The 13,324-nt window shown below is 31.8% G+C and overlaps 1 protein-coding gene across 2 annotated transcripts in view; it reads right to left on the bottom strand.

The window, feature by feature from the left end:
• Positions 1-13,324, bottom strand: part of LOC114338791 (transcription factor E2F2-like) — a 275,509-nt gene that overhangs the window by 51,839 nt on the left and 210,346 nt on the right. For both annotated transcript variants that reach the window (XM_028289414.2, XM_028289406.2), the window contains exons 3-4: positions 10,544-10,766; positions 2,397-2,617 (exon numbers count right to left, since the gene is read on the bottom strand). In XM_028289414.2, coding sequence (XP_028145215.1) covers positions 2,397-2,617; positions 10,544-10,766 — 444 coding nt within the window. The remainder of the gene's footprint in view (positions 1-2,396; positions 2,618-10,543; positions 10,767-13,324) is intronic.

Raw genomic sequence — 13,324 nt, 5'->3', positions numbered from 1 at the left:
GTTCTATAGCATTTTTTCACCAAGTTAATACCTTTCGAGTTATTTTCGAGTAAATACCTTCATTTTTCAACAAAAAAAAAACACGTTTTTAGGCGGGTTTTGACAAATAACTCAAAAAGTAAGTATTTTATTGAAAAAAGAGTTTTACCTAAATATAGCAAATTAAAAATGTATGCATGAAATCTCTAGACCCAGTACAAACAAAGTTCTAGCTAATATAAAATAGGTTCATATCCGTCAAATTTCAAAGTGAATTATTTTAACGTGAAATAACTAAAAAATCATGCACTTTTTGTTGTTTTACTAGTGTATGTGTGTTTATGTCTGTAAGTTTCATCGGTTTAAAGTGCTTATTTTTGAAGGGACTGTAGTTAAAAGGACTTGAACTAGTCAATAATCACGAGTGTATGCAAATTTAGAACAACCATATCTTAACAAATTTTTGCCTTCAAAAAAAAAGCAAAAAATCCAAAATATTCGTAACAGCAAAAACTTCTTATTTTCAGCGTAACTTGCTTACTTTTGATGCTATAAACTTTTTTTAAAAACAGATATATATATTTTTTTAAACACTTTTAAAAAGTTGTAATGAGTTTTCTCCAAAAAGTGCATGATTTTTTGGTTATTTCACGTTGAAATAATTCACTTTGAAATTTGACGGATATGAACCTATTTTTCATTAGCTAGAACTTTGTTTCTACTGGGTCTAGAGATTTCATGCATACATCATTTTTTTTTTCAATTTTTAATTTGCTATATTTTTGTTAAAACTCTTTTTTTTTCAATAAAATACTTACTTTTTGAGTTATTTGTCAAAAACCGCCTAAAAACGTGTTTTTTTTTGTTGAAAAATGAAGGTATTTACTCGAAAATAACTCGAAAGGTATTAGCTTGGTGAAAAATGCTATAGAACAAATTAATGGTGTTTAGAATTAGACGTTTTATCAATTTCCGAACTTATTTTGAACATATATTTTTTCACCACTTATAAGGGGGTGAAACTCACCCCCCAGGACAAAAGCACACAAAGGCCCAATATAATTTTATTCTTTAACATGTTATCTATGCGTTTGCCAAATTTTATGTCAATCCAAGCGGTGCTTTAAAATTTAAAGCAAAAACCGTGATTCAATGTATTATAAGTTGCTAGCCGTTGCTAAGGGCAACCGACACAATAAATCACACTCGAAACGAAAAATAAAGCTCCACTACACTTTAAAAATCATTTTTAATAATTAAATGTAATTTTTGGTTAAAATAATTTTTAATTTTAAGATAATATAAGTCTTTCTTTAATCAATGACTGTGAAATAATTTCTTAATTGTTATAAATAAAGTCACTACGATTTAAGAAAGCAAAAACAATTATCTCCGCTTCAGTTGGTCGTAGAAAATTTTTATTTGGTTTTGAATTTTTATTTTGTCTTCAGCAACAATAACCTGCAAGTTAGAAACTCATAGGATGTACAGGGGCGGCTTCCGTTCTAAATGTTTATAACGAAATTTGCCTCCCTATTTTCAAACCCGAAATAAGAGGTTGAAAAATGTTATACGGATTTATTTACATTAGAATATGAAAATACAATTCTTTAGAAGGAGAGTGGATGTAAGATTAACTCTGTACGATTTTTTTTTCAAAAAGTTATAGCCTTGGACATTTGACCTCTTGGGATAAACAAAATATAATATCTAAGCAACAAGTTCACCAATCGGGCATTACAAATTATTTTTATGTTTAGTATTGAAAGATCTTCATTATAAAGCCTTAAAAAATACATAAAAGTTATATTTACAATAAATAAGGCAATTGCAAAAAACGGCCATTTTGGACCTTTCGCAGGTTGTTTTGCAATAATGTATTAACAAAATTAAACTTGCCATAGCTCATGTTGTAGGTTTTTTAATTTACTACAATTTTCTATTTAAAAGTTTTTCTCTAAAATGAATATCCTAAGCTGCAAAGTTAAAAATCTTTAAAAATTGCAAATTTAACAAATGAAAATAGTCATAAATAAAATACCGCACAAAATTTTTGGTTACATTTTAGTATAAGTTATTCCTGGCATCGTCCTTTAGAACACCTGATAGGTTTCAAAAATTGCTGAATTTTATCCTGAAATCGACCTATTTTTCACCCACAGCTTGGACTATAACTAGTGTCGATGTAGCTCAAGAGGACCGACGGCTTAACGTACCCTCCGAAGCATGGTGAACGGCTCGTATCATTTTTAGAAATGAAAATCTTGTTGGTGCCGAGAATCGAACTCGTGCGCTCTGGCTTCTGAAGCCAGTACCTTCCCGCTGAGGTACAACCGTCCACGGACTTGTGTGAATAAGGCTTTAATGATGACGCAAGAGTAAAAACGTTTACGGTTTTAACGTATACAAATACTGACCTGTCATGTGTCAATTTGCTTAATTCGTTCGACGCCGACTCTATCATCTGATCTAAATAATTTTCGAAATTGTCTAAATTCTGCAGTTGCTTCTTAAATTCCACGCACTGACTATTCTGGCCATGTGATCCCTTCCACTGAATGTTGTTTTTTGATTTCTTTTCTAAAATACCTATTCCTTCCAGCACGTTCGTGATGTCGTATATTCGCCTTTTTTGTACCTAAACCCAAACGTGTAATTATTATTATCAATAAGTAATTAAAATATAAATGAAAAAGAGTTAAAAAAATAATTTATAAAAGTGCATTTAAAAATGCTTGTCTTGTACCTGCAACAACAATTATGGTATATATACCACATGGTTTTTAAAGTCATCAAAAAAATCAGATTCTCATTATAAGAAAGATTTTCTTCCATATATCTAGGTAGTCACTGACAAAATCTACAAAATTATCAAACCAACTTAGCTTATTATGGTCTTTCATTTTGAAAGTAACTGGTAGCAACCCTACATTTCATCCTTCTTTGTCCTCCCACTCATCCAACTAAGCATTCTCATTTCCGCCACATGCATCCGTGGTTCCTATTTCTTTTTACCTACTCAACATTCAGTTCTGTACATCATAGCTGGTGTTATGGTTGTTTTATAGAATTTTCCCTTCAGTTTCATTGAATTTTTCTGTCACACAAAAAACCACTCGCTTTCTTCCATTTCATCTGTATCCTAAGTTACTTAAAACTACATATTACTATTTACAATAATTTCACCATCCAAAGATATCATTTTATTCGTAGTGACTCCATTTTTAAATGAACCATTTTCTCAAAATCTTATCCCCACTGTTCTAGTTTTTTTTCTAAATCTCTTTCACTATTTCCTACTAACACTACCTCATCAGCATACATTAAGCCCCAGGGTATAATACCTTGAATAAATGAGAACTAAGCACCGAGCACTGGTGCAATCCTACTTTAACATGAAATTTATGTCCCTACACACCTATTCCAAAATTTTTATATTTACCGGGGACTTCTTTATTATTTAGTGTCCACCACAGTTCTCTCGAGAAACTCTATCTATGCTTCTTAAGATCAATGAATACCATATGAGTGTCTGTTTCTTTATTCCGGTATTTTTCCATCGACTGGCTTATAATGAAAATTGCATATTTTGTTGATCTGCCTTGCCTCAAACCAAACTTATATATTAACAGGTACTAATATATTACCTCTCCATTCGCCTGACATTTGTCCAACTTCCATAATTCTACTAAATAAACCTGTTACCCAACTTGTTCACGTCTCTCCTAATACTGTTCATACTTCCCCAGGAATATCATCTAGTCTCTTCTTCTTCTTCTTTAGGTGCCGTGTCTGTATTCAAACGTTGGCCGTCATCATGTTTACAATTTCGTGAAATCTGTCTCTATCGGCTGCTGCGCGAAATAATTCTTTTACTGTGCAGCCACACCATTGTCTAATATTACTCAGCCATGAAAGTTTCTTTCGACCAATCCATCAGTTTCCCTACACTTTTCCTTGTATTATAAGGCGAAGCAGATGGTATTTAGGTCCTCTAATTATATGGCCGAAGTATTCTGTTTTTCTCCTCTTTATGATGCTTATGAGCAGACGTTCTGAATTCAGCATTTGAAGAACATCTTCATTGGAAGTGTGCGAAACCCACGATATCGTTAGGATTCGTCAATAGCACCACAATTCGAATGCTTCTATTTTGTTTCGCATTATGGTTTTCAACGTCCATGTCTCACAACCATACAATAGGATAGACCACACATAACATTTCAGCACCTTCTTTCGAATATTCATCGACAGGTTTCTGTTACATAAAACATCTAGTCTCGGATATATCTAATTTGATTACAATCTTTTGCTTTCTTTGCTCTATGTTCCGCTTTATATATAATTGTTTTTTCTTCTCTGGTATCAAGTTGATCGTATATATTTATATACACTTCTGCTTTAGCTTTTGCTAGTGCTGCTTTCGCTTCCTTTTTGGCAACCGTATGGTTTTAAAGATGATCTGATCTATTTTCTTGACACTGTATATAATTTTTTCTTCTACTTTATTTTTTCTTGAAATTCGTTTGACCTCCACCAGGTCTCTTCATTGTCAAACTTTCCAGACATTTTTTCAAGTTTTGCAATAGTCGTATCTCTAATGGTACTGACCATTTTCCTCTAAATTGTATTAGGACTTCCTTTTGGTAGGGGAGCAAAGTATGCTAAACGTGCAGTCACTCAAGCGCTTTGGGGACCTATTGGGTTGTGAAGAGTAGGTTCTAAAACCAAAAAAAGTTAAGTAAAGTTTTCCATTTTAGTGGGAGCTTGCCATTTTTTAATTTAATTTTCCATGTCCAACAATTGATTTTTCTGATTATAACGCCATCTATCCATAATTCGAAAAAATATTTCGAATAAAAGTTACTTATTTTTACGTAAGGAATCCAAATCTGCAATAAAAAATAAGGGGTCCAGTTTAAGATTTTAAAGTAACCCCCCACCCCACCTCCGTGGGGGGTTGTGTTTGGTGACCTTCGATAGATTTTTCAAAAATATTGAATAAGTGTATTTTACAGTTTTTCGATCTGATGTTCATTTCGCGAAGTATCGCGGGATTCGTATTTAAAATATTAAATTTACCCCCCACCCCTCTCCGTGGGAAGTCGTGTTTGGTATCATTCGATATTTTTAAAAAATTTTGAGCACATATTTTTTAGTTTTTCGATCTGTCATTCATTTCGCGAAATATTCGCTTTTTTCTTGTGAAATTTTGGGACTCAACCATTTCCTTACGCCCGGCTCAAATCGTCAGATTTTTTACATATACACTCTTTTGCATGTACTTAACTTACCTTATCTTAATCTGACAATTTCAAGTTTTTTTAAGGATAAATTTTTTTTTCGGGCCCCCTTAACAAACTCCCCTGTGTTAAGAGCCAATAATATACAGTAGAGGTACATCTGCAGGGTACCAGGTTTCTCCTCATATGATAATCTGACGCGCTCGAGTAACTGCAAAAATCCCCGCTTGGGCTCCCCTACCATTTCAGGATCCAACACATTTTTTCGATCATTTTGCCTTGAATACAACTACTTTCTCATCTTTTAACACCAACTACTTGATTTGATTTTTTGTGGTCCTCTCCGATATTTTGGTTTAGCTGTCATTACAATTAATTCTGGTTTAATCCCATACAATCACATATTTAACTTAAACATGCCACCAAAAACAGTTTCAGTATTTTTTGAATCGCTAAATTCAAGATAAATAAAATGGCGACAAGACCTGTCCTTAGGGCTTACAATACCGAGCCAAAATCACAATACCGGTATTTGGTATTTAAAATTTCAAATACCGGGATCCCGGTATTAAAACCGGTATTATGAATAAAAAATATACACGTTATATTTATACTATCCTCAGTTGTTATATCGACTTGTTATTAAATAATATATGAAATTCTGAAGCTATTTTCTTGTGGCATTTTTGCAATTTACAATTAAAATTTCAAATACCGGGATCCCGGTATTAAAACCGGTACCTATTATGAATAAAAAATATACACGTTATATTTATACTATCCTCAGTTGTTATATCGACTTGTTATTAAATAATATATGAAATTCTGAAGCTATTTTCTTGTGGCATTTTTACAATTTTACTAAAAAAATGATTTTATTAACTTTTCGAAATTTTATGAAATCTGTAGCGCGAGAATTTTACTGTCACCATTGCATGTGGTTGTCTTTTTATAGTTATTTATGATATAAGTGTTAAAAGTACACGTTTAAGGCCCGCATGTGAAAGTTTGCAGAATGAGCGATAGCGAGTTCTGCAATTCACATGAGTGCCTTAAAAATGTAATTTTTAACACGCATAGCATACAATATTTTTTCTACAAACGTAATTACAGGACAATATCTACAAAAACTTTTACTTGAACTTGACTGACATTCCATTTTTATATTTTTTTGACATTACATCAAAATTGCCTATACGGTCAATACGAACTGCAGTGCTTTAAAAATATTTTAAAGCACCAGTGCCTTAAAGTAGCATTTTTAACGCTCATGGAGTGCTAAAAATTGCATTTTTAACACGGTTGTAGAAAATAGTTATTTTCCTAACAAGTACAGAAAGTCATTATTTTCCGCACGCGACTACAGTTTGCCGAACGACGCGAAGCGGGAGTTCGGCAAGCAGTCGAGTGCGGAAAAGAGACTTTGTGCAAGAGTTAGGAACAATATTTTTTCTAAGAGTCTTTAAAAAATTACCAAATCTTAATCAATTAATTTAATTAATATGAAAATACATACACAAATTAATTCTTTGACAAGGTTGTCAAAACCAAATTTTCAATATAATTAGTTAGCATGACGACGATCTTGGTTCCCATGACGATGATTCAAAACGACTGTTATTGTCTACCGATTTGACTTTCGAATATTATGTCAAAATAATTTTATTTCATCGAATTGTCGCGTTAATTTCATTAAAACAGGAACACAATAAGATATATTTGAAATAAATTAGTAAATAATATCTGAATATTAGTTTATTGCATGTATTATACTTACTTTAAGGCCATATTAACATATCTAAATTAACACGCGTGCGGAAAAGTAAAAACCGCGTGCGGAAAAGTAACAAGCGTGCGGAAAAGTAACACGCGTGCGGAAAAGTGAAACTTTCTAAACTAAAATGCGTGCGCGAAAGTAGACATTTTTGCACGCTCGTAGAAAAAATTAATTATTAGAAGAATTTTTTTACTAAGCAGCAACATTTTTGTTTAATTCATTAATATTTTTTGTATTTTGACAACGACACCCGATTTGGGCGTCGAAACGTTAATAAAATCATTTTTTTGGTAAAATTGTGGCTTATTTCCCATCAAAAGTAGTTAATATATGAAACCTATTAAATTTTGTTTTGAAATGAGTAGATGTTGTTTATAACATTCCATAGAGAGTAGGAATAAATAGATACAAAAAATGTGCAAATAGAAAAACTATATATTTGATTCTAGGATAAATTTTGCATATAATAGGATAGTACTTTTACTTATGAAATTTGCTATTTGTAAATTAATTTAACTTTAAAATATATTAATACAAAGATTAACTTACTGTGACAAATATTTTATATGGAATTATTATTAATAATTCAGAAAATAAGTGAGCCTAATTTATACACCACAATACACAAAAAAAAAATGAAAAATAGATCTGAAAATGTAAAAACAATTCTGATTAATAATAGGTCTGGATCCCGCGTATGAAAAAAAAGTTGATTAATAGCAAGCTGAAAATTTGTTAATAGCTTAAGGGTGTCTAGTCGGATAAACTTTGATATATGGGAACACTGGAACAGGGGAAGTTTTAATTGTGGAACAGGTTAAAAATTTGAAACGGTCAGACCACGAAATCAGCACATGTATTTTGTCCGACAGAACAGACTTAAACTCTTCGAACAGAGATTAAACTCTCATGCAAAAATCAGACTGGTATGTATCACCAAATGGGCGTTTTAATGAGTGGAACATGTAGAATATGTGAAATGACAGAAATTATGACAGGTGATAAAATAGCAATCTGATTTTTGCATGAGAGTTTAATCTCTGTTCGGAGAGTTTAAGTCTGTTCTGTCGGACAAAATAAATGTGCCGTTTTCGTGGTGTGACCGTTCCAGATTTTTAACCTGTTCCACAATTAAAACTGCCCCTGTTCCAGTGTTCCCATATATCAAAGTTTATCCGACTAGACACCCTTAAGCTATTAACAAATTTTCAGCTTGTTATTAATCAACTATTTTTTCATACGCGGGATCCAGACATAAATCTTACGGCTTATTTATAAAATAAAGTAGTCTAATTATAAATATTTAAGAATTTTTATATAGGTAACTCATTTTCTGTATTTGTATAGACGAGATTTAATAATTTATTTGTAGAAGCTGATATAACCCTTCGCCTTAAATTAAGACATTCACGCTTTTAGAAAGCGCTATACTTGACTTGTATGTGTAATAAACGTGTTTAATAAATATTTTTTACAAGGATATTGGTTATTTATCTTCAAAAATAGTTTCTTTTAATAGCAAAAAATATCTTAGAAGAAAGTTTATTGTGCATCAATTCACTTTTTATAAATTAAGCTAATACCGAAATACTACTGTCCAATGTCCAATACTTATTTTAAGTTTTATACGTTCTGAGCTTCGCTGGTATCGCTAACTAGTGGATTACTAATGCAAATTTCGCCGGAAATTTTTAAATTTATTATTTAATTTTTATCGCGTAATATTTAAAAGACAAAAAAGTAATTAAATTGTAATCGATTTTTTTAAGATTTTGCCAATCATTTTGTCGTTCTATTAATGAAATCACTTTGACACTATGTCAAATTTCCAGAAAAAGTTCACTGACTTGTCACTACTGGCGCTCACGAACTTTTAAATATCCCTCTACGTACGAGCTTACAGCGTATAGTCCTCTAAATGATTGGAAGATGAAACTAATCCTTGTCTTTCATTAGACGTGACTCAAAACAGCTGTAACATTCTTCTCCATCGTCATAGTTTATTACGGCAGTAATTTTGCCAGTCTTTCTCTTTTTTTTGACTCCATTTGTGTTCAGATCTTGATTGGCATTAGCTGTCACCACTCTGACCGTTACCTCTTACCCTTATTTTCTTTCCGACGGTTAGTGTTGGAAAATTCTCGAGAATGAAAAATCGGAGAATATTCTCGATATGGAGAATTTTCTGAGAATGAACCCTATGAAACCCTTAGGGATATTGTTAAAGATGAAATATGGTAATAAAAATCATGAAATTAGATACAAAATTATGGGACGAAACAACAGTGTTCTTTGTATATAAGAAAAAAACAAAAACAACTGAAAACAGAAAACTTATTTGATTAAAAAATGAAATTTTCTTCTTAACAGCAAATAATGGATGTGGTGATCTAATCTGAAAAAGATGAGGCCCTAGATTCAGAATCTATTTCTATGATTAGCTCATTCTGGTCATATACATTCTGCATTTCAATGTACTGATGAGAAGTTGTGGGTTGTGGGATTTCGTTTTTCACGAGTGGCCAGCTCAGTCATGGATTGGTCTACGTCTAACAATTTTAAATTGTGAGCTATCTTACTAGCCCGTTCAGCAGTAAGCCGGTTCATTGTAGATGAGTGAATAAAAAGCCATAAGTACTGAAACTTCTTTCAGTCGCTGCACTGGATGAAGGCATGCTATGCTATATCAACTGCTATTTTAGTTCATTTTGTTCCAAAACATTTACCTTTCCACCATATATGATTGGGTCTAGTTTTATCAATTGATTTTACAACGTATGGTTTTCCAAAAAATCTCTCCTTAGACCCATAAAGTGACAAATCTGTCCTTATTTCAGCCGAGTCATCATATTTTAAAATTGCTAAATTATCTAAAAACTCAGTTCCCTCAACTTGTTCTTCTCTGCTTAAATGAATACCATTTTAACTATTTGTACGTTAATATAGCACCAAAACAATAAATATTGGCACTGTAAACACCCTAGCTAGTGGTTCATGGGATTCCCCAGCCCCGGCTACTTCGATTTTCGGGGATTTTATCTAAAATCGCGTGATTCCCCGGCCGGCCAAAGCGAAAAAGCATTTCATGAGTGGAGCGGCAAGTAGGTGTTTGGGCTTTGAGAATAATAATGTTTGGGATGCCAAAAATATATGTACTTAGGTGAATTGGCAAAAATAATATACATATTTTTTAAATTACAATAATTTGACCCATATCTAGTTTTTATTTTTATTTCGGTTTTTGTAAATATAGAAAATTCTCGCCGAGAATTTTCTGGCCGAGAATATTCTCGTTCTCGAGAACATTCTCTTGAGAATATTCTCTTCTTACATCACTACGGACGGTAATCTTTCTTGCGCAAACCATACTTCGACCAGTACCGTAAAATGCTTAAATTATAAATGGTAACACTGTCTAAATTCCTATCAAAATATGTCTGATGGCAAATAATTCTTTCCCATCATCCTTTACATGTAGAAAGTACAGCCCTAATAAAAATCTTAAAAGAACAAAAATACTAAATATCTTATCAGAATATCTTACCTTCAATTCTAAAGATGCTTTATTTAAATCTACAACACCATTTGGACTCCTCTCCAACAGATCTGAAAACTTCTTGGTCAACAAACTTAACGACGTGTCGTACCTCGTGTATTTTTTCGCAGGTATTTGTTTCCTAGGTTTCTTAGGTTGCGGAGCCTTGAATGCATTATCTATATGCACTACTGACGGTGGAACGTAGTGCAACGATTCTAGATTAAGTTTCCTGGAAATAGAAAAACGTCTTTTACATCGTCGAAATTTAGTAATCAGCTCGTACACAATACTATATAACTCCGAATACCTAAAACCTATAGAGGAGAAGGTCCAAATATATGAGCTCGGTGGTTAATATTGTACCGATTCAAAATTGAACATGACAGGTAGCGCCATCTTTCGAAAAGAATCATTTGTTGGCTGGCAATTTAAAACACACATGAACATCGAAACCGATAAGAATAAACAAGTCAAAATTCAAAAAAGTATAATCAATAGGTAACAAAAAAGGATTATATTTACTGTGGTGGCCCACCACCACACCATATTTTCTTCTTTAAGGTGGTATGACACAATGTTAAAATTTATATAATTTTTAGGTACAGTTACCGTCACTATTTCAAAACCAATTTTCAACTTGTGGGTATATACGTGAACTGTAAACTTTCTAGTTTAATAGTATCTAGTTAAAATTTCCAAAGAAAGCAGTAATTTTTTATAACTGTACTTAAAGGAACCCATGTCATAACTTACTTGGTATCCTGCCCTAAAAATTGGATTTTTGTAATAATTTTTGAACTTCGGTACAAAATAACTACCATAAATGATTAACTATGCAATAAGCTTTATTTTAACCCTTAACTGGTCCAGCGTCGTCTGACAGACGATTTAATAATTTTAATTATTTTTTATTGGAAATTCGCACCGCCCACAGGCAGTCGTTCTATCTTATCCTTAAACTATTTGAGCTTGACAAGTGTGTGTATTTGAGACAAGTTTCTCTCAGGTCATTTTAATTTTCTTCTTTTAATATCTTAAAACCATATTATCTTGTACCTCTACTTCCGTCTGTTCTGTTATATTGTCTTTGAACAACTCCTTGATGTATTCTGTCCGTCTCTTTAATTTTTCGTTAGTATTGAACACTAGTTTCCCATTTCTATCTTTCAGTATTCTCGTTTTTATTTTCTATATTGTTGTGGGCTAATTCTTTAATTTTGTGTGTGTTACAACTATCATATCTTTTCTGGCATTCTTCTATTTCTGCGCATTGTTCTTTTAACCATTCTTCATTCGCTTGCTTAATTTTATATTTTGTTTATCCACTTTTTTGTACATCGCATTATCTGTGTTTGACATACAATCACACCATATAGGTACACCACAACAACAAACTTACTATACTGTAATTACCAATGAATATGCAAATATATTCATTTATATGAATAGTACAAAAATTCCTATCCAACATTTATTTAATTGTTTGTTTTATCTAATTTGGAGCAATAACAAAATTCGTGTTCACTCACTGATTGTTCATGTAGTGATTGTTGTATTATTTATTGTATATACATTTTACAAATTGGCAACCATTTGTTGGTACCAAACGTATAAAAAGATACATTAACAGCTTGATAGGAAAAAATGTTACTTAAATGACTTGAATCAATGTATGGCAACTGTGAATGATGTTGAAAGTTATGGACCACCATAAAAGAATTATTTGATTATGAGAACAACACTATTTTTTTTTTAAATAAAACAACTACCAAGAATAAGTGGATGGCAGAAGAAATATTAGAGATGATGGAACAACTCAGGCAGTGTAAGATCAGGCAGGACCAAGTAGGGTACCGAAATATAAACAGGCAAATTATTAAAGAAATTGCAACATTGAAAGTGCACATTGCACCGACTTGTTCAAGGTCAAATTTGACGTGTACAAAACATAATTTTACATCCAATTTTACTATTGTATAAACATATTTTAGATCTTCTTCTTCTTAACGTGCCCTATCAAGTCCCCTTGACGTTTGCGATTAACATGGCGAAACTGTCTCTGTCTCGAGCTATTCTAAATAGGTGTTCTGCTTTCTTTATTCCTGTCCACTCCCGGATATTCTTCAACCAAGAGGCCTGCTTTCTACCAATTCCTCTGCGTCCTTCGATTTTACCCATCATAATAAGTTGAAGAATATTATACCGGTCTCCCCTTACTACGTGTCCAAAATAGGCCATCTTTCTATATTTGATGTTATCAAGCATGTTATTTTAGATATTAAGCTTAAATTGTAATTGTAAAATATAGAGTATTTCTTGTAAATTGTTATATGTTAAAAGAAAAAGAAAAGAAAAGAAAAAAAAAGAAAAAGAAAAGATATATAAAAAATTAAAAAAAAAAAGAAAGAAAAAATATAAAAAAGATATATAAAAAATAGAAAAAAAATATATAATAATTAAAAAAATATAAAAAAAAATATGTAGATAAAAATGAATGACGAACTTGGACAGTCCATAGTAAAATTGCTTTCGAATTAAGTAGAGGGCTAAAGAAGAAAAGAAGAATGTTGCAGTTTTTGCTGTGGAACTCTGAGAACATCATTTAGAAAAAAATAAATAAAAACAAATATATCAAAAATTATTAAAAAAAATACAAAAATAATTATTTATTAGTAGAATTGTTTATTATATTAGTATTAGTTTTAGGATAAGATACGAAAAAATGACTAATAAAATAAAAAATAGTAAAATTGGCGAATGGATTTAGTGTCCGCAGTCATATAAACC

Source organism: Diabrotica virgifera, chromosome 1 (genome assembly GCF_917563875.1).
Source record: "Diabrotica virgifera virgifera chromosome 1, PGI_DIABVI_V3a".
NCBI classification, from domain to species: domain Eukaryota; kingdom Metazoa; phylum Arthropoda; class Insecta; order Coleoptera; family Chrysomelidae; genus Diabrotica; species Diabrotica virgifera.
This window is presented reverse-complemented; position numbering and strand designations above follow the sequence as displayed.